Source organism: Camelina sativa, chromosome 12, assembly GCF_030686135.1.
Source record: "Camelina sativa cultivar CO46 ecotype springtype chromosome 12, ASM3068613v1".
NCBI classification, from domain to species: domain Eukaryota; kingdom Viridiplantae; phylum Streptophyta; class Magnoliopsida; order Brassicales; family Brassicaceae; genus Camelina; species Camelina sativa.
In genome coordinates, this window is record NC_141891.1 from 6111931 (window position 1) to 6136887 (window position 24957).

At 35.6% G+C, this 24957-nt stretch overlaps 7 protein-coding genes and 1 pseudogene across 9 annotated transcripts; 1 reads left to right on the forward strand and 7 right to left on the reverse strand.

Moving 5' to 3' along the window:
- Window positions 1-86: 86 nt before the first annotated feature.
- Window positions 87-661, reverse strand: LOC104730500 (PAMP-induced secreted peptide 1). Its single transcript, XM_010449675.3, has one exon. It carries the CDS (start codon window positions 554-556, stop codon window positions 338-340), a length of 219 nt encoding a protein of 72 aa, XP_010447977.1. The 5' UTR covers window positions 557-661; the 3' UTR covers window positions 87-337.
- Window positions 662-2472: 1811 nt separating this feature from the next.
- Window positions 2473-5820, forward strand: LOC104730501 (uncharacterized). Its single transcript, XM_087479587.1, has 16 exons — window positions 2473-2678; window positions 2767-2856; window positions 2955-3066; window positions 3309-3336; window positions 3450-3548; window positions 3638-3707; window positions 3807-3841; window positions 3923-3997; window positions 4086-4181; window positions 4284-4347; window positions 4452-4505; window positions 4609-4694; window positions 4794-4919; window positions 5039-5144; window positions 5284-5372; window positions 5478-5820. The coding sequence occupies exons 1-16, from the start codon at window positions 2613-2615 to the stop codon at window positions 5638-5640; spliced, it is 1359 nt and encodes a 452-aa protein (XP_087335713.1). The 5' UTR covers window positions 2473-2612; the 3' UTR covers window positions 5641-5820.
- A 167-nt stretch (window positions 5821-5987) lies between these two features.
- On the reverse strand, window positions 5988-7493 carry LOC104730502 (uncharacterized protein At4g28440). The gene is made up of 2 exons (XM_010449678.2): window positions 7083-7493; window positions 5988-6489 (listed from the first exon to the last, which is right to left on the reverse strand). Exons 1-2 carry the CDS (start codon window positions 7354-7356, stop codon window positions 6299-6301), a joined length of 465 nt encoding a protein of 154 aa, XP_010447980.2. The 5' UTR covers window positions 7357-7493; the 3' UTR covers window positions 5988-6298.
- Window positions 7494-7587: 94 nt separating this feature from the next.
- Window positions 7588-9913, reverse strand: LOC104730503 (reticulon-like protein B18). Its single transcript, XM_010449679.3, has 7 exons — window positions 9108-9913; window positions 8860-9013; window positions 8693-8767; window positions 8468-8609; window positions 8303-8372; window positions 8143-8208; window positions 7588-8054 (listed from the first exon to the last, which is right to left on the reverse strand). The coding sequence occupies exons 1-7, from the start codon at window positions 9637-9639 to the stop codon at window positions 7714-7716; spliced, it is 1380 nt and encodes a 459-aa protein (XP_010447981.1). The 5' UTR covers window positions 9640-9913; the 3' UTR covers window positions 7588-7713.
- LOC104730504 (putative aminotransferase TAT1) lies at window positions 9895-12033 on the reverse strand. Its single transcript, XM_010449680.2, has 6 exons — window positions 11645-12033; window positions 11191-11530; window positions 10889-11107; window positions 10577-10792; window positions 10395-10488; window positions 9895-10300 (listed from the first exon to the last, which is right to left on the reverse strand). The coding sequence occupies exons 1-6, from the start codon at window positions 11968-11970 to the stop codon at window positions 10137-10139; spliced, it is 1359 nt and encodes a 452-aa protein (XP_010447982.1). The 5' UTR covers window positions 11971-12033; the 3' UTR covers window positions 9895-10136.
- A 3216-nt stretch (window positions 12034-15249) lies between these two features.
- Window positions 15250-17379, reverse strand: LOC104730505 (S-alkyl-thiohydroximate lyase SUR1-like). Its single transcript, XM_010449681.2, has 7 exons — window positions 17007-17379; window positions 16541-16886; window positions 16231-16449; window positions 16037-16096; window positions 15812-15967; window positions 15547-15640; window positions 15250-15450 (listed from the first exon to the last, which is right to left on the reverse strand). Exons 1-7 carry the CDS (start codon window positions 17354-17356, stop codon window positions 15326-15328), a joined length of 1350 nt encoding a protein of 449 aa, XP_010447983.2. The 5' UTR covers window positions 17357-17379; the 3' UTR covers window positions 15250-15325.
- A 1115-nt stretch (window positions 17380-18494) lies between these two features.
- On the reverse strand, window positions 18495-24240 carry LOC104733251 (S-alkyl-thiohydroximate lyase SUR1-like; annotated as a pseudogene). Its single transcript, XR_015575171.1, has 7 exons — window positions 23878-24240; window positions 23119-23458; window positions 22808-23026; window positions 22455-22514; window positions 22221-22376; window positions 18726-18820; window positions 18495-18619 (listed from the first exon to the last, which is right to left on the reverse strand). The product of XR_015575171.1 is annotated as an S-alkyl-thiohydroximate lyase SUR1-like (transcript).
- LOC147930216 (uncharacterized) lies at window positions 19155-21401 on the reverse strand. 2 transcript variants are annotated; one of them, XM_087479454.1, is made up of 3 exons: window positions 21230-21278; window positions 20804-21121; window positions 19155-20632 (listed from the first exon to the last, which is right to left on the reverse strand). In XM_087479454.1, exon 3 carries the CDS (start codon window positions 20625-20627, stop codon window positions 19155-19157), a length of 1473 nt encoding a protein of 490 aa, XP_087335580.1. In that variant the 5' UTR covers window positions 20628-20632; window positions 20804-21121; window positions 21230-21278. The 2 variants fall into 2 exon arrangements, with proteins under 2 accessions (XP_087335580.1, XP_087335581.1); XM_087479455.1 differs by having other exon boundaries at window positions 19155-20902; window positions 21011-21401.
- Window positions 24241-24957: the final 717 nt, after the last annotated feature.

The following is a 24957-nucleotide window of genomic DNA, read 5'->3' on the forward strand; positions in this document are numbered from 1 at the left end:
TATTACATATAAGGCGTGCACGACTCACTCGTTTTTCCCTTCTGTCTTCTTCTTTTACATAATTTTCGTTCCCAACAACCACATCGTTAAACCAGATGAATCAAAATCTTATTAAAATTAGCAGCAACCAGCAAAAGTAAAATCATGTACAAGTATATTGAGGGTTTTAGTTTCTGTGTCACTACATATATAATAAATTTTGCCTAAAAGAACTCAAAAAAAAAAAAAAACAAATGAATGGAATACAGTATTTCACCGTTTGTTCTGGTATACACATATGGATTATATCGAGATACATTAATCTCCTCCAACCAGAAAAAAAACTAAAGAAAGTAATTTAATGGCCTCGACCTCTTGGACTCGGACCGGACGCCAGACGTTGAAACCACGAGTCCACCGTCGACTTCATCTGCTCCACCGTCATCCTCGCACTTCCGTTATCAGATTTGTCTGTTAGAACCCTCCCCGCCGCAGCTGGAACCACCACGTGTTCTACCACAAATAACGCCACCATCAACACCACGATCAAAACAGTAGACCAACTAACTCTTCTCATTTTTATCTTACTTTTTCTCTTCTTTTAAGTTGTACCGACAAAGTATTACAAAAAGTTCCTGTTCTTTTTTTTTTTTGGGTTTGGTTATTGAAAGAAAATAGGAGATATGGTTATGTGGTAATCAAATAAATGAGAGGGAGTACGTGTATATATACATAGTTACGAGGAAGCGGTCATGACTCGAGAGTTCGTCACTAAGGTCGGATTCCCCCGGCGCTAGCTCAAGATTGGCGTGTTGACCAAGTATTAAATTATGACTTGAACGGGTCGCCGTGCGAAATTTACATTTATACCCATTTTGGTGTCACTCTTTCGAGTTTTGTGTTTATTATATAGTCAATGCGAATTTTTGTAAAAGAAAGTATACTAAAAACAAAGTATACTATTATTATTCAAAAAATACTATTAACCAAACTAACAATTACCAACGTGCACTTTTATCATATTAATCTGTTTTAGTAATATTTTAGCTATTAAGATTGGTTTTTCGATCTGCTAAGATTTTTTTTTTTTACTTTCTATTCATTGAACGACATTGCAATATGTTTAAATTCCAAGAAGTTTGCACATTTTTATCAGGAAAATAAACATAAACTTTAATTTTAGTTTCGAAAAGTTCTGGTTGAGTTTTGAAAACTTAACGCGTAAATCAAGATTGACTAATTAAAGTACCGCATGAGGACCAATTCACAGTTTCACTTTCACCTAAATAGTTATTCTCTTATCAGTTTAGGTTGGGGATAAAGTATTGAAAATTAATACATGAATGTATTTTAAAACTTAAAAGTACTTATAAGTTGTGTTAATACTTAATAGGTGTTTGTTAGTTTTGATCATATATTACATATATACAAATGAATTAAAGAACCAAGTAACAGTACATGTGCTTGGTAGGTCGGTTTTTCAGTTTAAAAGTACTTGGGAAATATCATGTGTTTTTTTTTTGTTAAATAGAAAATGCTACAGATAGCTATTGTAGTCATACAAGCATATCTATTTAAAAAGTGAGTCTTACAGTTCACCTATTTTTTTTTTTTAATGTGTATCTAAAAGACTGTTTAATTTTTATATAAAAATCTTGAAATTCAAAACATGCGATTATGCGAATATTGACTTGTACGAATTCAAGGGATATAGTCTTGTGCTACTGCTACCAAACTAGTAAAAAAGTCCGATGGTAATGATATATATTCAAAGCTCATGCATTTTTAGTTAAGCAGAAAATTCTTCTTCGTTTTGTTTACGAATTAAAATGTCTTTGGATCGGGTCAAAATAGTTATATAAAAAAAAGAGTTTAAATCAATTGTATTTCCATCGACTGTACTCGAATTAGTGTTCTTGTAAATAGGTTTACCTTTGACAGAATCTTATGAAACACCAACCAATTTAAAATACATTTTTGTATAATATAAATATTATATTTGAATCCAATTTATATGACTGTTTTATTCATCATGTGAGCTATAAATAAAATGTTGTTGAACATCCTGTTAAGCTTACTGGATTTCAAACTATCTACAGTTAGTATAGTATATAACTACTCGTAGATCTTCTCTTACATCAAACGTTAGATTCATAACATTTTTGAAACTCAAATTAATTGTACTAATGAGTAGATAGAATGACTAATTCAGATGTTACGTTGTCATTCATTAATTAGATATCTGTCGTTATGATTTCTTCTAACAGTAGTAACAAAAATATCTGAATATTCTACAAGACTACAAATCTTAAAGATTAGTTTGGACTTTATATCCAATTATATTAAAAGAAACTAAAATAAGTTTTGCAATGAGACAATTATTATTGGTTGGGTTGGGGTTTAAAAACATTAGCTTTTCAAAAGATTTTGGGCCATCATAATAAATTAGAAACGGCCCATTAATAAACAACTAATTGTTTAATTAGGCCCATCACAGAACCAGTTCAGTAAGCTGTGTTGTCGTCTTCTTCAACTCCTACCAAAACCCTTCTTCCTCTAGGGTTTCTCTGTCCGGAAGCACATATTTCTCAGTCTCGATCGCGCCGTGACCTTTCTTGTGTAAGTCGTAAGCAATGAAGATTAAGACGTTATCGCGACCGGTTGATGAATACACTCGAGAAAGAAGTCAGGATCTTCAGGTAATTACTTTCTGCATATCAGGATTCAGTTTTTTTTTTTTTTTTTTTTATTGTCTTATAGATTCTTATCAAATTCTGTGATTTCCAGAGAGTCTTTCACAACTTTGACCCAAGTCTTCGACCTATGGAGAAGGCTGTGGAATACAAAAGAGCTCTTACTGCTGCCAAATTAGAAAAGGTTTTTGCAATTGCTTATCTCCCTTGAAGTTTCAGTGATTAGGTTTGTGAAAATTTCTTAAAGTTGTGTATGTTTTTTTGTTTTTTCTTGGTGTGTAGATATTTGCAAGGCCGTTTGTAGGAGCAATGGATGGTCATCGTGATGGAGTCTCGTGTATGGCTAAGAACCCAAATTACCTCAAGGGAATCTTCTCAGCTTCTATGGATGGAGGTAAAGTATATTTTTACCTTCTTGTTTTCTCCAAGTTGTTAACTTTTTTGTGGAATCTTTGATGGTGATGATTTGATCTATATTGGATTAGTTGGTGGTAGCATTAAAGCATAGGGATTTTGCTCAAAGTTTGGTGATTTTAAGTTTGCTATCACTTGGCAAAAGTAATTTGTGTAAGCTGTCTGTTTGTGTCCTTTATAATGTTACTTAAATTGATACTATATTTGTTTTCTTCTCTGCAGATATTCGTCTTTGGGATATCTCTTCAAGGTTAAAATTCTTGAAAACTAAATCTCTTCTGAACTAATTTGATCTTCCTTTAGTTTTTTTCTCTGTATAAACTGTGTTTTGTGTGAATGAACACTGGAATTTGGAACATGCAGGCGTACAGTTTGCCAATTCCCTGGTCATCAAGGTGCTGTGCGTGGCCTTACAGTGTCAACTGATGGCAATGTACTGGTTTCATGCGGAACTGATTGCACGTAAGATATGATAAGCATTTATTGTTTTAAAGTTTCCAGTCTTTGTTAAGATTTTATGCCGCCAAACTAAGATGAATGGATTTCTGCAGTGTTCGTTTGTGGAAAGTTCCTCGTCCTACACTTGAAGATTCTAGCGTTTCATCTGAAAATTTCATTGAGGTACTTCTTATAAAATCCTTTTCTTTCTTTGTAATAATGTATTATTATGTGCTTGCTCTTACTGGTATCTAACTACAAGCTTATTACACTTGTTTTCAGCCAGCTGCGGAATATGTCTGGAAGAATGCTTTCTGGTAGACTTCTTAAAACCTCATTCAGTTTCTCATGATTCTATCGGTCCAAAAAAACGTGAGCTAATTTTAATTTATTTCTAGGGCTGTTGATCATCAGTTTGAAGGTGAGCTTTTTGCTACGGCAGGAGCTCAACTGGAAATATGGAATCACAATAGGTACTCAGGCTCCTTGCTAAAAGAAATCTTTGGTGCATGTTATAATTTAATCTAAACAGTACTTATGGTTTTACTTTTTTGTAATTAGAGCTTCGCCAGTTCAGAGTTTCCAGTGGGGAACAGACTCTGTAATATCTGTTCGCTTTAATCCGGGAGAGCCTGATATATTGGCTACATCTGCTAGGTAATATACTTTCTACTTTATACGTTTATCTGTTATGTGATTGTCTGTGCTAGACCTTCCAGAGCTTTCTCTAACACTGTTAGAGGATTTCTCATCTTTCAGCGACCGTAGCATAACCATATATGATCTCCGCATGTCTTCTGCAGCAAGGAGAATCATCATGATGGTATAGTTGAAACTTGTTCAGCCATTCTTGTCATATGAAACCATTTTTACTCTTCAAACTTAAAAATCGCAACTTTGGTCTTGGAATTGCTTTCCTTTTGGCAGACAAAAACAAATTCAATTGCATGGAATCCCATGGAGCCTATGAACCTGACAGCTGTAAGTGATAATCATAAAGTGAAATTTCCTCTGATGGGTTATGCTAAATCAGCCTTTGTCTTTTGCTATTGTGCTAATTGCATCTCATGTTGAAACTGAATAGGCTAATGAAGATGGAAGTTGCTATAGCTTTGATGGTAGAAAGATGGACGAAGCCAAGTGCGTGCATAAAGATCATGTTTCTGCAGTGTAAGAATGAAGAATGATAAATCCCAAGTATCAGCTATAATATGTAACAAGATATTATCCTAATGCATTATGATTTATCTAATTTCATCATTTGTACAGGATGGATATTGACTTTTCACCAACTGGTCGTGAATTTGTTACTGGTTCATATGATCGATCCGTGAGAATCTTCCCATACAATGGAGGTCACAGCAGGGAAATCTACCATACGAAGAGGATGCAGAGGTACAATCTAGTAAACAAATCTGTATATACTTGAAATTCAGATGTTCTTCTGGTGTACCAGCCTTGTTAATTTGTTTTAGTCTAAGCTTTTTCTATACTTAATTGCTTTTTTCTTGTAGAGTATTCTGTGTCAAATATAGCTGTGATGCTACATATGTATTATCGGGCAGTGACGACACCAATCTCAGGCTATGGAAGGCAAAAGCATCAGAACAATTGGGAGTTGTAAGATTCTGTGAATTTTCTTGTTACACTAGCATTAGATTGATTTATACAAAATAAAAACCGAAAAAGTTACCGCAGACTAAGCCATGATAGTGCATCACTGCATATTCTCAATGTTGATTGGTGTTTTGTGTTGCAGATTCTTCCAAGGGAACAAAAGAAGCATGAGTACAATGAGGCTGTGAAGAACCGGTACAAGCATCTTCCAGAGGTCAAGCGCATTGTGAGGTACATGACAAACAAAAAACTGTGGTTTTATCTCATTATTCTGACTTTGGAGATTGTCAAATGATAACAGTATTAACATAACGTTTTGGATATTGTGAAATACAGACACAGGCACTTGCCAAAACCAATATACAAAGCATTGGGGATCATCCGAACTGTGAATGATTCCAAGAGAAGAAAAGAAGACCGAAGGAGAGCTCACAGTGCTCCAGGAACAATTGTCACAAAACCTCTGCGCCAAAGAAGAATTATCAAAGAAGTGGAGTGAGTTTAATCTATCTTCTTTTTTTTTTGTTCCTATCAAGGATGATGATGAGACGTTAGGTAACTGTTGTATTGGTATAGTGAGGTAAGATAATGCCCATGTCGGGTTTTTTTTTCTCTTAACTAATCATTGTGTTCATGAATTATTCCTTTTTGGGTGTTATAAAGCTCATCTTCAAAGTAATATTTTGATTTCAAAGATTTAAAGGATACTTAACAGAATAATGGGTACTTAGAATTATGTACCGTAAGTAGATGTAATACCGAAAGAGTTTAGAGAGTGTACACCCCAGGGTCGACTAGTTAGTTCAGGAAAGGGCATGTCAAACTTATTATGAGATGCCAAAAGACTTAGGAAAGTATAGGAATGAAAAACTTATTTTACTGTATTAGATAGTGAACAAAGCTCCCAATGGTCTTTTAACTTACATAAACACAAATTAAAAGGAACAATTGCAATACCGCAGACTCGATAGTTTTTTCAGAGCAAGATCCTGACCGCATATTTTTAGGGTAAAAAAAAGGAAGCATTCCTACAAGCATCTCTCTGGACCAAGTCATACAAACTTCATAATCTAAAATCAAAGACCTTCACGGTAGAAAAAATCAGAACCCAACACTCTCTCAGGGGTTAACACTTGCGTAAACAGACTAAAAAGAGATCACTGATCACCAACATTGATCAGTTCATATTCAACAAGAGACAGATTGTTATCCTCCTTGACTGAGAAAGACGCGGGTTCAGTGACTTCAATGCGCCCCCATTTATCAACTCCTAGCCTCATTGTACCCTTGAACATATCAATCCTTGAATTGCGCAGAATCACAGTTGCTCCTGGCTTCATAAGATCAACTATACACAAAGAAAAGAATCAGTACCATCATCAATGTAATCAGTAGACCAAAGTAATTGCACAATAACTAGTACAACACTAGCTATTATACAGGGAAAGCTATGAAAGTTTTGCGAGATAATGTAAAACATTCAATTGAACATAACTCAACATCACCTTTACTAATGGCAAGACGGATACACAATATACAACTCCAGTCAAATTTAAGGAATGACTATACAGACCTCAAGGCCAAACGACTTTTCAATTGCACAAAGACATGACTAAATGATACTAGGCTTGAACAGACCATTCACAGTTCACAGTAGTTCCCTACTTCCATTTCCATATTCAGACACAATGATAGCTTTTTGAATTCTTTCCAGAAACTGACAAAGACACATTCCTATTTTCAGATACAACAATAGCTAGACTACCAGAACCCATTTTACCATTTGCTCAAGAAAAGAAAAAAAAAAAAAAAACAAAAAAATTGACAAAGAAGATAAACGAGTAAACAACAAAGGATCCGACTTTATAACTCTAATAAACTATGGTGTGCCGTTTCTATCTCTTAAAACCAAAAAAAGAAAAGAGAAAGAGTGAGAGTAACCTTGGTCGTTACGAGCAGTGAAGAGGATACATCCAGTTTCGTCACCGATGAGACACTCAACGATTCGACTGGGCTGAGACGGCCTACTCATAGAACTCGAAGGACGAGCCTTCCTTGCAACAGGAACCACGATATTAGCATCAATGACCTTCACAGTCAAAGTGTGACCAGTCGTTCCAGGCTTTAGCTGTTCCACCTTCACAAACACTGGTTTCCTCTTCACCGTGGTCGTTGTCCCCGTCGCCGCTACCGCCGCATTCCCAGTACTCGCCATCTCTCAAACTACAAAACCCAAGATTTCGCGTTCGCCCTAATCGCTTAAATCGAAGAGAAAAATAAAAACTTTTAGGGGAAATGAAATGGGAATTTAGGGTTTATAGAGAACGACGACGATGTGCTCTCTCTCGCTCACTCCCGAGACTGACTAGAGTTTTAATCACCTACTTCTCGATACCATGAACTTGCCACGTGTCATTTTATCATTTGATATTTATTACTTATAACATTTATGAATCTATATGCTATTTAATTTTTATTCATTAATGTATCATTACAACATTACAAAAGTCATATTCGCTGAAATTGAAAAAAATGAAAACTGAAGAGACACTCACTAGTTAGTTACTAACTACTAATCTAAAGCTTTCTTTGGTGCTTCAGTTTCTTCTGCAACTACCACCAACGCTTGCTCTTCTTCCTCTGTTGTCTGTGGTGGTGACGGTGACTTTTCCTTTGGCAATTTTTGTTGCTCCGGTTGAGTTTGTTCTTGATGGTTCTCCTCCACTTCCTTGGAATCTAACTGGAGATGATTCTGCCGTTTGTATCTGATTACTACCACTATGATAAACACTGCTATAAAACGGGTCTTGAGACTGGTTAGGTTCCAGAATGCAGTAACCGCAGAGCCTGCCACGAACTTCTTGTGTGTGCAAATCCCCCAAGCTTCTACTATTCTCTTTTGTGCACTTTCAACTACACAACATAGCAAAGAGATCCGTTTATGTCACATTGGATTTGGACACATCAAAGAGCAATGTACAGTCTGTTAATTAGAGTTTACCTTGTCGACTAATCTGACTCGCATAACATGAGTATAGTTTTGGAACTGTGAAGCTGAGGAAGAAACCTGTTTCAACAACAGTGAATACTCTTTAGTCAATTCTACTAGATTCAACTACAAGAACACAATTAGATTTGATTTAGTGTTCCAACAATCATACCAAAAGCACATAACCTCCACAATGTTATGAGGTAACCATACTCAGCTCCCATTAGAACAAACGGTGCCACCTGAAATCAAAGTTAAAACCGCATAAGAAGGACTAATCCAACATTCATTACAGAAAAGTTTTACGAGTATGTTGAAGTTTTTGTAAAACACATACTTTGAGTGTCATTGCAGGTTCGCCAGAGAAAAGCTCGCTCATCTTTGAAATAGCTAAGTTGGTGATGGGAAGCATTCGTCTTGCTACTCGTAAGACATCCTCTTCACTCAGTTTAACCTCTCTCCGCGCTTCTTCAGTTACCCTTCAAGGTAAACAAATGGATAAAAAAGCTCTTCAGTACAAGCTGATTTCAATATGTACTGTGTGACCTTAAAAAGTATGTACCTTTGGCGAAGAGTGTTTGACAGGAATGATACCCCAAGAAACAAGAGTCCAAGATAGGAGATCGCTGAAAAAACACTTCAAACCAACAAAAGTTTTATAATTACTTCATGAGTGTGACAAATGATTGAAGCTAGAAACACAAATCTTGCTAATTTTAGTCAATGTACCTAAAGTTGAATCCTTTAGCAGCAAAGCAAGAAGATAGGAAACATATACATCCAAAACCAAACCAGAGTGTTGATTTAGCAACATCTCTCCACATAATCAAATCACTTATATTCTCTCTAATCCGCTCCAAATCACCTTGGCTAACATCTTCACCTGATTAAGCAGCCACAACACACAATTGTTAAGCAAAGTATTCATTCATAGTAGAACAAGACACTGACTGAACTCACTATAGTAAAGAACTTACTCAGATTTGAAGATGGAGCAGGAGAAGGTAACAAAGTAACAGAATCTTTCTTCTCCTTCTTAGACCGACTCGTCTTCTTATGTTTCCTCGGTGTCTGGCTTTTCTCATCAACCAACCCAACAATAGTTTCCTTACTATCTTCCTTCGTTTCAACCATTACCCCCGACCTCCGTCTAGCTCTCCGGCAATTCCTCGGCGATGCACAACTCAAATTACCATTTTGCCCTCCCTTAGTCCTACACCGCCGTGCAGCCACAGCCGCATCCGCAGCTTCCATATCAAACCGATTGCTCAAACGGGTTCTCGATTTACGAAGTGGAGAAGGAGACAAGAGTAGGATTTCGCGAAGAGTAACAGGAGAAGATGGCGAGTTGAGAGAAACAGGTGATGGGTAAGGAGTACCGTTGCTCTTCGGAGAGGAGAGAACCAAATCGAGAGATGGAATATGCGACTTGACGAGTGTGTTGTTGGTTCGAGCGAGACGTGACGCGGATTTAGGGTTTGAACGGAGAGAAGGAGGTGTAGTGTCCATTATTATGAAGAAAAAAGGAATGATTATTTCGAATCTGAGGTGAGTAAATGAGAGGAATCTCTGGGAATTTATTAGGGTTCTTGAAGATCTTCGACAAGTTTAAGTTTTTTTTGTTTTGGGTTTGTTGAAAGGTCTCTGCTTTTTTCAATTCAAAGAAAAGAAAAAAAAAGAAAGGTCTCTGCTTTTGTTTTCCGGCCACTGTGGATCAGAGAGCCGTTGACGAAGAAAGCAAAAAACAAAAAAAAAAAGACAATCTTTGAAAACTAACGGCGGTAAAGTGGGTCCGTCTCTTTTAACGGCAAATATATCATTGGGATATTTTCTCTACTTGAATAAGATTAAAATAACCAAAATAGTTTTGTTACTATTTTGAAATGCTATTGATTAAAAGCAAGAACCCTCTTTGTTGACTCTTTATTAGTATTACACTAAAAAAAAGTTTACAGCTTTTATTTTGGTTTTGTTGAGTATAGATAGTCTCTGTAGATTGAGTTGTTTTAGATTTTGCCATTCTGGCTTGGCTTCAAAGCTTCAAAAGAAGACTTTGTTTTCTTGAGATGGCGTTTGTAGAAGCCATTGAGCCTCTCAAGTGCATCTTCCAGCATCTGAGCTTCTACTCCTAGTGTTATCCTTATCCAGTTCTTCAATCCCAAAGCCACTCCTGCAAAATTTCAAGATTCAATCTTCAAACTTTGAAACAAATCATTTTCAAGATTCAGTTTTTTTTGTGTACTCTTTTGATTGTGTTTAGTTACCTGGTAGTAAGACGAGGTTTTCTTCTTTGGCTAGCTTCATACAGAAATCCATGTCGTCTTCGATGTCCTCCAACAATGTGAGGTGTAGCTTCGTCTGCAGTTTAATCATGGCCTTTTTTAAGAATCACAGTAATTGATCAAGAGTCATGAAAGAGTATAAGAGACGTTGGTGGTGGTAGTACCAGTAAGTAAGTGCATGACTCAGGTTTCTTGTTGCAGACCAAGCAAGGAATGTCTTTGAGTCTATCGCAGACCAATTCCAGGTTCTGTTTCAACATCGAATTCTTCTTCGCAAACATCTTTTTGTTGGATTTCCCTAGAATCTCGGGAAGTGCAGCCTGAACAATGGTTGTAACATCTGGAGTTATGTCAAGATTCTGTTGGATGGACTGTACCATCTGTTACATGAAAAAAAAAAAAACAGAGTGATTACTTGTGACACAAGCTATAAAAAAAACTCTAGTTAGAATGATAAGTAGGTTAGAAAAACAGACCCCTGTGGACTTGAAAATGCCTTTGGGATCATTCAAAACGGTCCAGCCAATTCTCCAACCAGGAACAACAAATCCTTTCGATATACCGCCTAAAGTGATAACAGGAACTATCGATGAGAACGTTCCCATTGGAAGAAATTGATTGTCTCCGAAGATTGTTTCGCAATACACTTCGTCTGTGATCACCATTATTCCCAGCTTCTGAGCCGTCTCCGCCACCTATAAACGTTTCATTCATCATCAGCACCATATTTTCAAGTCTCACGCTAGTCAAAACTATAATTGTAATCATGAATCAGGACCTTCTTAAGATGATCGTAAGAGTAAACATTTCCACAGGGGTTATTAGGGTTTATGATAACCATTGCGACAGTGTTCTCATCTGCCATGGCTTCGATGCCTGGGAGATCAATCTCCCATTCTTTCTCGGGAAGGAGATCGAACTTGCGGACCTCAAGTCCACTAAAGACAGCACGAGCCTCGTAGTGAGGGTAACTAGGCCGCGGGAGAAGGATGTTGGCGTTTGGTCGAGCCAACGATTGAAGCACTACTTCTATCCCTTGGTTGCATCCGACAGTTATGAATACATCATTAGGCTTTACCTTGTTCTTCAAGTCTCGGTTCACGTAATCGGCAACAGCCCTAATTAACAAAACAGTCAATGAAAATACTTAGGTTTTGAATGGTTTGCTCGTGGATGAAACAAAGTAATTCGACAATCGACACTAAGAGTAAAGGAAGAGAGAATAATATTACTGTCTAGCGGGGAGAATCCCGGCGGCAGGGCCGTAAGAGTTACCCTTGCCGGAGCGGACAACGTCAACAACAGCGTTCTCAACGTGGATGGAGGTGCGGTAGCATGGGTACACAGAAGGGTCACCGTGTGCAAGGGGTAAAAGAACCTTTCCCACTTCAGGGCTGCATTCAGCGAAGAGCTTGTAGACTATAACTCTCATCGTGACGCTGGAGGCTTTAGCTGCAGTGTCGCTTCCCCTGAAACGCCAGACGCTGATATCGTTATCATCTTGCGTCTGTGTTTCGGTTTGAAAGGTAGGAAGTACGAGGTTGCTGTTGCGGTCCATTGTTTTAATAAATATAGCTGGGAGTAGTGTGTATGTAGTAGATATTTAAATCTGATGGTGTTTATGTGATGAAGTGGCCAACAAAAGTATTTATAGAAGAAGTAAGAAGAAGAACTATCGGAAACTATCTTTAGTTAAAAAATACTAATTATACAGTAGGCAGGGTAGACTTTGTCTAAGTCAGAGAATTACGAAAGCAAAGTAAATTGAAGTAGCAGACTTTATGTACCTTTGAATTGGAATGATACCTTTGAATGAAGATTTAATAATATAAGTAGAAACGGTACATCACTAACGTTAGTGCGTAACGACAACATCAAAATGCTATTAACGTGAAACTACCGTCGTTAGTGTTTCCATGAAACAGAATATTAGAAGAAAATTACTTAACGTGAGAATATCGGTATTTATCTGTGACCGGTTCTACGTATTTAAATGTCCTACGTAAAAAGACTATTCTTTTTATTTTATTTTTCGTATAAAATAAAATAAATATTATATAAAAATTTCACAAAACATTTACATTTACCAAATACATATATCGTTTGTAACAAAGCAGTAACATTAGAGTTATATTTTATTTTTTTTGGTAGTTGTCAGGGCCTGTCCGAAGGTCGGTGACGCCTAAAGCAGACCAGAAAATAATGCCCGTTAGTCCCAACTAATATATATTTTTTTTTTTTGAAAAAGAAAAAATTGTTAACACACGAGGTTCGAACCCGTTACCATTTCACGCATAGCATAGGTTTTTACCAGTAGATCCTACAACCATACTTAACTAATTTTTTTTTCTTTCTAGTTTTTATGTAAAAGATCACCCAAACGTCCACTCGTACCCTTAGAGACTCATCACCACTCATGCTTTTCTACATGTTTATCCTCAAACAGTCAAACTGTTCCCTTTTTGTTAAGTTTAACATACAACGAAAAAGTAAAACTGTAGAAAAAAAAAAATACATGGAGAACAGGGGAAGAATGGTAAACGGCGGAGATTGGCGATATAGAAGATTAGGAGACGAGAAAAAGAAGAGGAAACGTCAAAAAAAAAAAGGATTTTTTTTTCGTTTTGTTTACTATAATACTAGGAAATTTATATAAAACAAAATACTTTGGATTAGACAAAATAGGGCAAAATTCGATTGGATTTAAGGTTAGGGTGGTTTGAAGCCGTGACAATAGAGAAAAAATCAAAGTAGAAAACCATTTCACTAAAGAGAACTATAATGTGAATTTGTTGCCCTTAAAATCTTTATAATATTTGGCGCCTAAAACCTTTGCATCATGAGCTTTAGGTCAGGGCCAGCTCTGGTAGTTGTTTAACTTTTTCTTCTAAAACCAAAATCTCACTGATAAATTTATTAACAACACACAATCTATATATAGTTTGTTTTAATCTAAAGAAGATTTGGTAAACTTAAAGCCACAAATATGGGTAAACGAATTTCAATGAAAATTTCATTATATTACTCTTTTTACATGAAAAAAAACATACAAATATTTGTCTAAAAATAAATACCCTATGATATTGCCATATTTGTCCACCCCACCGACCTAAAAAATCATGACAGTTTTTGGAAAAGTTAGCCGTCAGTAGGATCACACTTATCTTTTCCATTCCTCTGTGTATATAATAACACTCTTATCTTTTTCATTCCTGTATATAACTATATTATAATTATAAATTCCTTCTAACAGACATTATTAAACAATCAACGCTGCAACAACATATGATAAATTATTAATATAGTTTCATCAAATGATCAGGTGTAAGTTGTCAGCAAAAAGCTGTAAATTAAGTAGATGTATATGCAGTGGTGGACCTATGTAGAGTTTAGGTGGGTCAACTGACCGGGTAAAATGTTGAAATAGTATTGTTTTACATGTAAAATTGTAAAATTTCAGTAGTATAATTGGTTTTCCATTAATAGGTTGACCCCCCAAACCTCGGTTCGACTCTCCCTTACTACACCGATTGTCTATTTTTTCTATTTAACTAGCTTTTAATTTTCTTTTTGACCTGGGTAAAATTTTCTCCTGGGTCCGCCACTGTGTATATGCTTTGATAGTTTAAGACCTAAATAAATTTGAAAATTATGTATCATTTTTTAAACATCAACTATAAAAGGCATTTTAAATATAGTTTTATCCTCAAATATTCTTTATTCTCAACTACATATTTAATATTTTTTAAAATATATATTATTGATTATATTCGATGCTATGCACCGGTATAATTTACCTAAAATGCTAAAACTAAAATTTATCAATATATTGCAGTCTTGTCAAACTGCCCAACTGGACTTTAAAAATATTTAGTTTAGAAAAGAAAAAGAGTATTGGGTTTGATTGGTAACGTAATTAAAACTGTATAGAAAAGCTGTAAGCTTTTACGGAATAGTGCAAAGCTGTAAGAAAAAATTGTACAGGAAAACTGTACAAAAAAACTGAGTTGGTAAATTTTTTGTGATTGATAAAAAATTAAAACTGTACAAGTGGTAAAGCTTTGTTTGTGTCGCCAATCAAAACCGAAATCTTAATAGAGGATTAGAGAAAAAAAGCCAAAAATGGCTGAAACCTTTAGATGACAAATATAATAATTGATAACAATGAACGATTATGAAAAATAATATCAACGATGCAAATAAAAATACTCATTTTAATGCGAATTTCAGAAAGTTTTGGTCAATTAGAAACTGCTTTAAACCAATATCGTGATAGAAAGGACATCGATGGAGGCATGGAACCGTTTCCTTACACTAGCAATATCGATTATCGTGATAGAGAAATTAAACGTATGTGGAGGCATTGAGTAGAACGGTATTCCTTACTCTATCGTAGAATAATGAAGAACTGAGGTTTTGGCACATAGATGTGATTCATACGATATGTTGACGAAGATGAAAGCCACCTGTCGTATATTGCAACGAGTCATAAACATAATTCATACGAAGATATACTGACAGGTGACTTTGACTCGTTGCAAAGATGACTTTGTCACATAAACATGCATGATTCAAATTAAGTCAAATTTTATATTATGAGAGATGAATGGTGGTAAATGAAAACTAAAAAAATTATACTTATGAATTTATGATACGTTCAGTTTTCTTATATATATATTTTTAATTTTAATAAATTGTCACATGTCAAAAGATTTACTGGTTATGTGTCTTGTACTTCTTCTTTTTTTTTTTCCCTCAAATGTAAAATCAGAATTGTACTTGAAAAGATAAATGATACATCATGTTTTTTTTTTTCTAATTGAAAACAAACACAAGCGGAAAAGTAAACAAACAGAGAAATAGTACAAAAATACAGAAAGATAGTGTCAGGTTCGGAGAATGTTGCTGAGTTTTTAACTGAGTCGTGTTTTAATATGGCGAGCGTAGAAGCCTTTGAGCCTCACGAAAGCATCTTCTAGCATCGACCTCTCCACTGCGATCGAGAGTCTCACCCAACCCTTCAGTCCTAATACCTCCCCTGCATTATATTCCAATATATATATCCCTTACATTTTATATGTATAAAATTTTAAAAATATCTGAAATATTATACAATAATATTGATTATTATTACCAGGTAAAAGGACGAGATTCTCCTCTCGGGCCAGCTTTATGCAGAAATCAAAATCATTCGTGATGTCCTCCAAGAGGGATAGATCCAATCTTGTCTGCAATATATATAATCTACGTTAGGATCTTATTATATGATTATTTGTTGTTGTGTGGTGTGTATGTAACATTCATTACTAGTGGTGTTTACATAACAAAACAATGGTGTTAAAATACTTAAGAAAATTAATACTTTAGAAAAGCTGTATTTGATAAAGAGAAATTGGTACCACTAAGTAAGTACACGACTCGGGTTTCTTGGGGCAGGTGAGGCAAGGAATGTCTTTGAGAGCATCGAATGCGAAATCTACGTTTTGACTTAGGGTCGAATTATTCTTTTCGAAGAAAGATTTCTTCGTCTTCTCCAAGATGTTTGGAAGTGCAAACTTCCAATTAAACAAGGCAACACATTAGCTATTGCATTTGTGCACGTGTCATGGATCATTAAGACAAACCTGTAGAATTGTTGATGGATCTGGACTTATGTCGAGATGTTCCTTGATGGATTCAACGACCTATTTTGACAACAACGTATTGTTTGATGTTTAAATATATACTCACGTTTACAAAATGTTTTACCATGTCCAATAAGACAATGTTTACTTCTAAGTTCTAATAACTTGTGACGGTTGAGAAATTGAAAACCGACCCCGGTGGTTTTAAAAACGTTGTCGTGATCATTTATTGCGATCCAACCAATCCGCCACCCCGGGACGAGCCATCCCTTGGATATGGACCCCAATGTAATCACAGGAGCAATAGATGAAAATATCCTCATTGGGACAAATTTATTCTCTCCATAAATAGTTTTATTATAAACTTCATCAGAAACCACCATTATTCCTAGCTTTCTAGCCACCTCAGCTACCTATATGTCATAATAAAATGAGAACATAAGCAAAATTTTGTTCAAAGAAAGATAATCCTAATTAAGTTAGGTAGTTTCACCTTTCACGTACCTTCTTTAGATGTTCATATGTATAAACATTTCCACATGGGTTGTGAGGATTAATTATCACCATAGCAATGGTGTTTTCGTCTGCTAAGGCTTCGACGCCTTGAAGATCTATCTCCCAGTCTAGATCGGGAAGGAGATCGTATTTGCGAGGCTCCACTAGGCTATGGATTGCGTGACTGTTGTAGAGGGGATATATTAGAGTCGGGATCAAGATATTGGCCTTTGGTCCAGCGAGGGCATGAAACAATGTCTCTATCCCTTGGCAACACCCCACCGTCATAAATATGTCATCTGATTTCATCTTACGTGGAAGGTCCCACTCCCGGTTCAGATAATTTGCAACCGCCCTAAATTAATATTAGCATAGTTACACATGTTACAGTGAACATAATAGAATTGTTGTAATAAAATCTGGGAAATTAAACTAAATATCGTTTCAAATTTATTTATTAAATGAAACTAATTACCTCCTTGCTGGTAAAATACCGACCCCCGGGGCATAAGAGTTGGCGGAGCCAGACCGTAAGGATTCAACCACCGCCTCCTCGGCATCAACGGAAGTGTCGAAGCAAGGGTACACGGAAGGGTCGCCGTGACCCAGGGGCAAAATACTCTTTTTAACGTCTTTGCTGCAGCAGTCGAATAACCTAAAAAGAGTACCTTTCATTGAGACACTTGCTGCTTCCTTGGCCGCTTTGTTGCCTTTGAACCTCCAGACACCACCACCGATGCCTCCGTTCTCCGTCGTCTTGCGTGCAACGTCTTCCTCTTGATCCATTTCAAATGAAGGAACGAACAGGTTCATGCGTTGACTCATCGCTCCGATTGATCTTCTTTCTCTTGGTTTGTTTTTTTCTTTTGTGATAGTGGAGTCATATGATATACCTATATATATGCATGTAAGCATAGACTATAATATCATTTTGATTATATCTATATAAAGAATAGATTAATTCGTCATGTGCTAGTATTATTGGTACGTCTTTGGATCTCTTCATGATATTCAATATACAAAATTAAACTGTTAATTCCCCTTTTATATATAAAAGGAAACTTTCATTGCCGACATAGGTCCTTTGATTGTTGTCTTTATTGATACTTTAGGAAAACTATAAATATATACCTCGTAAAATGAATGACTGGAGTATTAGTTAGTAGTAAGAGATAGAAGAATGGCCATATATTGTTTTACAGAACGAAGTGTAGTTTTTGTCAAAAATGGAACTATTTTAAGAGATCAAAAAAGGTTTTTGATGTCCACGAGAATAACAACCGGATCTGCCCAATGGTCTGACCAGTTCAAGCTACGAGGAACATTGGGATCTCACTTCTAACGTATTCTGTATAATTGATTAATTCTGAATATTATACTGTAATTATTTGTAATTTTGGACTTTTTATGTTTTTACATACGATTATACGAATTAAATTATTACTAATACAACCTAAAACTTAGTTGAATGATTTGACATAAACTTCGGTTTACAATTTTCGAAAACCAATTTTATTTTCTCTTCGAAACGGAAATTTAGATCGACATAATTACAAAATTTGTAAAATGTTTTGTGAAATCTGTGAATTTTTTTATAGGAATATTGGATATAATTTATATTATGAGATAATTGGTGGTAAATAATATAAAAGTTACATGTAAAATTTTTGATACGTTCAATTTCTTTGTTATATTTATTTTATTTGTTTTGATAAACTTGCCGCAAGTCAAAATTGTATTATATGACTTATCATTTTTTTCTTTTGATATAAAGGGTCAAGAGAAATAAGAAAAGAAGACTAATCTGGATATTCCAAAGATAAAACGACGTTCCAACGGTCAAGATAAATCACGCACACAGAAAGCCAAAGTTCCGAACACAATCCAAAAAGTAAACAAACAGAGAAATAGTACAAAAATACAGAAAGATAGGGTGTCTGGTTCCGAGAATGATGCTGAGTTTTTAAGTGAGTTGTGTTTTAATATGGCGAGCATAGAAGCCTTTGAGCCTCATGAAAGCATCTTCTAGCATCGACCTCTCCACTCCGATTGAGAGTCTCACCCAATTCTTTAGTCCTAGTACCTCCCCTGCATTATATTCCAAATCAGCCCATATATATCCCTATACATTTTACATGTATAAAAATTAAAATACCTGAAAATATTGTACAATGTAAATAATATTGATTATTACCAGGTAGAAGGACGAGATTCTCCTCTCGGGCCAGCTTCATGCAGAAATCAAAATCAATTCGTGATATCCTCCAAGAGGGATAGATCCAATTTTGTCTGCAATATATATAATCTACGTTGGGATCTTATATATGATTTTTTGTTGTTGTGTGGTGTGTACGTAACATTCATTACTAGTGATGTTTCGGTTACATAACAAAATATTGGTGTTAGATACTTAAGAAAATCTATTGTAATCGTTTTTATCTTTTTTTATGCCAAGAATCAAGATCACTCTCTTTGTAATAAAATTAATAGTTTAGAAAAGTTGTAGTATTTGACAGTGGCGGACCTAGAAAATTTATTCGCTGGGGGCAAATATATAACAAAAATTTAAATATTAATATCTTAAATCACATATAAAATTGTCATATGAAAACTCTCAAATATCTTATAAAACTACCCTACGCTCATTCAACATCTGAAACCTTTCTATCACTTTTTTATTTGTGACAGAATCAAGTAACTCTTTTTCAATATAGCAAACAAGACAATCACTTAGAAACTGGTCTCCAATTCTATTGCGTGTAGTCGTCTTCACCAATTTCATTGCCGAAAAACATCTCTCAACACTTGCTGTTGCAACTGGTAAAGTTAAGACCAACTTCAGAAGCCTGTAAACCAAAGGATGTGCAAGATGCTTTTGGGTTTTTACCATTAAACAAGAAAGATCTCCAAGACTTTTCAAGTTTTTAAATCTTTCATCTCTGCGTACATTGTCAATGTAGATATCAAGATGCTGCTCAAGACACAAAGTCTCCCCATAACTAAAGTCATCTGGATAAAACTTAACCAACTTCACCAACTTTTCCTTGTCAAACTCGCAAAATGAATCAAGAGGACTTAAAGAAGCCATACATATAAGTAGATCAGTGTTTACCTCCGTAAAATGATCATTGAACTCCTGAAGCTGTAAGTCTAGAATAGTGTAGAAGCAGTTAACCTTATAATGATGCAAGTTGGTTATATTGGTTTTCCTTCTTGGTTTCCTTAGATCAACAAAGACGTCTTCCATGACAAGCATTTCAGCATTATGTTTCTCGCAAAAAGATGAAACTTTATTCATAAGTGAATCCCATCCATTATCCCTAAGCTTTTGCAATTCTCCCTTAGTAGATTCCACCAATGACATGGCATTCAAAATATCTTGATCTTTCCTTTGCAAAGCCATTGACAAATTCTCAGTTAATCCCAAAATAAGTAGCATTAGTTGCATGTAGAACACACAATCAAAAGTGTGAAAGTACTTGAGAAGACCATAGGCTTGACGTTTTTTGGAGTCTTCAACGCCTTCATTTTGGATATACTCAAGAACCTCAATGATAGTAGAAAACAACTCAACTAATCGTTCCAATGTTTTCTGATGAGAACCCCATCGAGTATTTCCAGGTCTTTGAAGCGAAATTTCTTGATTCAATCCTGTACCAGTGTTAATCTCACCTCTACTAATTCCTTCCTGCACTTTTCTTCGATAATTTTCTCGAATCATATCTTGCCTTTTGCAAGAAGCTCCAACTACATTCAATAATGTAGAAATCATATCAAAAAAATCACCAACCTCAAAGTGTTTTTTAGCGATAGCAACCACCACCAACTGGAGTTGATGAGCAAAGCAATGAACATAATAAGCAGCATTATTTTCTCTAACAACCAATGCTCTCAAGCCATTAAATTCCCCCTTCATGTTGCTTGCTCCATCATAGCCTTGCCCTCGCAGCCTTTTCAGGCTCAACCCGTATTTAGTAAACAAATTATCAATAGCAGACTTCAAAGATGCAGATGACGTTTCTTTTACATGAACAACTCCAATAAACCTTTCTTTCACTGCTCCGCTCTTATCAACAAATCGGAATACAACAGCCATTTGTTCTTTGTGAGATATATCTGCAGACTCATCAACTAACAGACCAAACACACCATAATCAATTTCTTCAATAATTGACTTCACTACTTCTTCTGCAAAACAATTCACGATCTCTTTCTGAATCTTTGGAGAAATCATCTGGTTATTTTTTGGAGCATTATTCAAAATAACCTTACTTATAGCATCATTTTGTTCTCATGTGTATTTCACGAGTTGCAAGAAATTTCCTCTATTGGCAGATTCTTCTGACTCATCGTGACCACAAAAAGACAATCCTTGTCGCAACAAATATCTGGAAACATCAATTGAAGCATTTAAACGAATGTGATACTCCTTCTTCACCAAATCGTCTTGCTTAAACAAGGCATGCACAATAGACTGACCTTGCTTCATCAAGTTATCACACTTTTCAGCAGCACAACAATGAGAACTGTTGGATGATTTACCCATATGAGTGTCTAACCTGTCAGGCTTATTCCAAGTACAAAACCCTTCTTTCACAAACGCATCATTCCCACCTTTCTTTCGTACATCATCTTTAAATAAGTAGCAACACAAACAAAAAGCTCTCTCTGTTGATACACTATACTCTAGCCAAGTACCATACTTCTCAAACCAAGCTGGATTAAATCGCCTCATTGCATTACTCATCTTTGTTTTTTTAAAAGGATGATCATAAGGTTGACATGGACCTCTAACAAGATATCTGCGTCTTATCTTGTCTCTTTCATTCGGATGATAACTCATTATCTCTTTCCTCTCAGCAGGATCCCATGGCAAATCATCGACATTGGTGTTGGACGTTGAACCAGAAATTGGTTTGAAAAATCGTTGCATATTGGTAATTTATCTATAAAACAAAAATATTTCACTAGTTAAAAATTAGAAAAAAATACAATAATTTATCACCACAGTCGACAGTCATCACAGGAATTCAGTAAAATAAACTACTTAAAGAATACATTAAACTATCTCTCAAAAATGATGAATTTTATATTCATTGAATTATGAAAAAAAATTCCATAAAAGCATAATCATCAGTGTTTGCCAAAAAAAAAAAAAAAAAGCATAACCATCGATTAAACATATATCTGCCAATAAAAAACAGTAATTCAAATACACTTATAATGTTTTATCGTTCTGAAATAATATAAACCAAACAATAAAAGTGTCGAACTGTTGATAAACAGTTATAAAGGAGCAAAGAAAAAATAATTTACCAGTTTTCTGTTTTTTCCTCTGCAAAACGCTAGGACGTGAAAGAGAGACGACAAAAAATTAGTTTAGGGTTTTAATTTGTAAAGCTAATTAGTTTTAGTTTACAAATTAGGCTTTTATTTATTTTAAAATATTAATAATGTGGGCTTTTGGCCTTCTAAAAGGTTTAAACAAAAGATGGTTGGACCATTGAAACAAAAGTTAATTTTGCTTTCGATGATGGGGGCAGCTTTTTTGTTTTTGGTGGTGGCAATTATTTACATTTATAAAAAAACTAATAAAAACTCATATATATTTTTTTTTTACTGGTGGCAGCTGCCACCACCTTGGTTGCCGTAGGTCCGCCCCTGGTATTTGATAAAGAGAAATTGGTACCACTAAGTAAGTACACGATTCGGGTTTCTTGGGGCAGGTGAGGCAAGGAATGTCCTTGAGAGCATCGAATGCCAAATCTACGTTTTGACGTAGGATCGAATTATTCTTTTCGAAGAAATCTTTCTTTGTCTTCTCCAAGATGTTTGGAAGTGCAAACTTCCAATTAAACAAGGCAACACATTAGCTATTGCATTTGTGCACGTGTCATGGATCATTAAGTATCATAAGAAAAACCTGTAGAATTGTTGATGGATCAGGACTTATGTCGACATGTTCCTTGATGGATTGAACGACCTATTGACGAGAAAGTATTGTTTCATGTTCAATTAGACTCACGGCCAGGCCAGTGTAAAAATCGAAAAAATTGTAAGAGTTTCTGTTCATTTTTTGAAAAATTGACCTAAATTACATATAATTTTTTTTTGGGTCTTAAAATACACTATTTTATATTAATTTAAAGTGGTCCCATTGCACCTCCCTATCACCGGCACTGCTACGGCTACAAAATCTTTTACCATGTCCAAATAGGACAATGTTTACTTCTAAGTTCTAATAATTTATGATGATTAAGAGATTGAAAAACCCACCCCAGTTGTTTTGAAAACGTTGTTGGGATCATTCACTGCGATCCAGCCTATTCGCCAGCCGGGAACGAGCCATCCCTTGGATATGGACCCCAGTGTAATCACAGGAGCAATAGGTGAAAATATCCCCATTGGGACAAATTTATTCTCTCCATAAATAGTTTGGTTATAAACTTCATCAGAAATTACCATTATTCCTAGCTTTTTAGACACCTCAGCCACCTATATATAGTTCATAATAAAAATATGAACATAACAGAACTTTTGTTCAAAACATTTAAGTTAATCCTAAGATAGCTTCAGCTTTCACGTACCTTCTTTAGATGTTCATATGTATAGACATTTCCACATGGGTTGTGAGGATTAATTATCACCATAGCAATGGTGTTTTCGTCTGCTAAGGCTTCGACGCCTTGAAGATCTATTTCCCAGTCTAAATCTGGAAGGAGACCATACTTACGAATCTCGACTAGGCTATGGACTGCGTGACTGTTGTAGAGGGGATAGATAAGAGTCGGGAGCAAGATATTGGCCTTGGGTCGGACGAGGGCATTAAACATTGTCTCTATCCCTTGGCAACAACCCACCGTTATAAATATATCATCTGATTTCATCTTATGTGGAAGGTCCCGGTTCAGATAATTTGCAACCGCCCTAAGTTTATATAAGCATAGTTGCACATGTTACAGCAAATATAATAGAATTTTTGTGATATACAATTTTGGAAAATGAAACTATAATTGTTATAAAACATCTAGATCTATAATATCTCAAAATTGTAGGTGCGTTGCCTGAGCAAGTTCCGTCTAACCGCCTTTTTCAAACACTGGCCTGTATTGCGTTTTCTTTTTCTTTCAGATCCAATTATTAATTTAATTTAATGTGTTTTCTTGTTAATATTGTGTTTGGTTCAACACTTCAACGTAACATCAAACTAACTATAAAACTAATGTACTTTTTATCGGAATTCTTTTTGTGGAAAACTAAGCACAAACACAAGGCATATTCACTTAACATACTAATAATTAAAGAACTTAGATCAACTTTGTCATATATAGTAACTAATATATTACCTCCTGGCCGGTAAAATACCGACCCCCGGGGCATAAGAGTTGGCGGCGCCAGACAGTAAGGATTCAACCACCGCCTCCTCGGCATCAGCTGAAGTGCGGAAGCAAGGGTAGACGGAAGGATCGCCGTGGCCCAGAGGCAAAATGGTCTTTTGGACGTCTTTGCTGCAGCAGTCGAATAGCCTAGCAAGTAGCAAGGGTACCTTTCATTCCAACACTAGCTGCTTCCTTGGCCGCTTTGTTGCCTTTGAACCTCCAGACGTCGTCGCCACCAATGCCTCCGTTTTCTGTCGTCTTGCGTTCATCGTGTTCCTCTTGGTCCGTTTCAAATGAAGGAAGGAGCAGGTTCATGTGTTCACTCTTCATCGCTGCGACTGCTAGTGAACTTCTTCCTCTTGGTTTGTTTTTTCTTCCGTGAAAGTAGACTCATATATATAGCATTATCAAAAGTCAAAACAAACAAAACAAAAAGAATAAAAAGAACAAAGTGGACTCATATATTGTAATTGAATATGCATGAAACATAAATTAGATTATTGTTTAGATGAGAATAGATTAACCCGTAACATATATTATGTACATGATTATTAGTACGTCGTCGTTATCTGTTCATGATATTCAATATGTAACGGGCCATTCTGGCATTCCCGAGGTAATTTAACTTTATTCCTCTTTTAGTTAGTGGTTCTTTTTTTATTAAGGGTCTTTAATTATTATTGTTACGAAAACAGACTGTGTGAATGGCTGGCTATCGGGGACTTCCACAGTATGTTACTAAAAAGATGTGATTTTAAGTTGTTATTCGAGAACGTGATCTCCAAGTTCAGCATTCGAGAACGTGATCTCCAAGTTCAGCAAAATCTCACATTTATCTCCTTCTTGAAGTCTCTTTCTATTTTGTATATGAATGTATATTTTAGATTCCTTTTGTGAATCGACTCTTGTATTGTATATAAGAAAACACCAATCAATGGAAGAACAGAGACAAAGAGACAGAGTTTTCCCGTTAGCTTGTGTTGTTTTACATGGTATCAGACTTTTAGTTCTAATAACTAAATCTGAAAACACGCAATGGTTACGGGA

Coding starts and splice junctions, on each gene's coding strand:
- LOC104730500 (XM_010449675.3), bottom strand. CDS start 556: ATGAGAAGAGTTAGTTGGTCTACTGTTTTGATCGTGGTGTTGATGGTG.
- LOC104730501 (XM_087479587.1), top strand. CDS start 2,613: ATGAAGATTAAGACGTTATCGCGACCGGTTGATGAATACACTCGAGAA. Junction 3,067..3,308: donor CTCAGCTTCTATGGATGGAG/GTAAAGTATATT, acceptor TCTTCTCTGCAG/ATATTCGTCTTTGGGATATC. Junction 3,842..3,922: donor GTCTGGAAGAATGCTTTCTG/GTAGACTTCTTA, acceptor ATTTATTTCTAG/GGCTGTTGATCATCAGTTTG.
- LOC104730502 (XM_010449678.2), bottom strand. CDS start 7,356: ATGGCGAGTACTGGGAATGCGGCGGTAGCGGCGACGGGGACAACGACC. Junction 6,490..7,082: donor CACTGCTCGTAACGACCAAG/GTTACTCTCACT, acceptor CTTTGTGTATAG/TTGATCTTATGAAGCCAGGA.
- LOC104730503 (XM_010449679.3), bottom strand. CDS start 9,639: ATGGACACTACACCTCCTTCTCTCCGTTCAAACCCTAAATCCGCGTCA. Junction 9,014..9,107: donor TGCTCCATCTTCAAATCTGA/GTAAGTTCTTTA, acceptor CTGCTTAATCAG/GTGAAGATGTTAGCCAAGGT. Junction 8,610..8,692: donor TCAAACACTCTTCGCCAAAG/GTACATACTTTT, acceptor TTTACCTTGAAG/GGTAACTGAAGAAGCGCGGA.
- LOC104730504 (XM_010449680.2), bottom strand. CDS start 11,970: ATGGACCGCAACAGCAACCTCGTACTTCCTACCTTTCAAACCGAAACA. Junction 10,793..10,888: donor GCATTTTCAAGTCCACAGGG/GTCTGTTTTTCT, acceptor TTCATGTAACAG/ATGGTACAGTCCATCCAACA. Junction 10,489..10,576: donor AGTCATGCACTTACTTACTG/GTACTACCACCA, acceptor ATTAAACTGCAG/ACGAAGCTACACCTCACATT.
- LOC104730505 (XM_010449681.2), bottom strand. CDS start 17,356: ATGAGTCAACGCATGAACCTGTTCGTTCCTTCATTTGAAATGGATCAA. Junction 15,641..15,811: donor AGTCGTGTACTTACTTAGTG/GTACCAATTTCT, acceptor TATATATTGCAG/ACAAGATTGGATCTATCCCT. Junction 15,451..15,546: donor GAATCTCGTCCTTTTACCTG/GTAATAATAATC, acceptor AATATAATGCAG/GGGAGGTATTAGGACTGAAG.
- LOC147930216 (XM_087479455.1), bottom strand. CDS start 20,765: ATGATTTCTCCAAAGATTCAGAAAGAGATCGTGAATTGTTTTGCAGAA.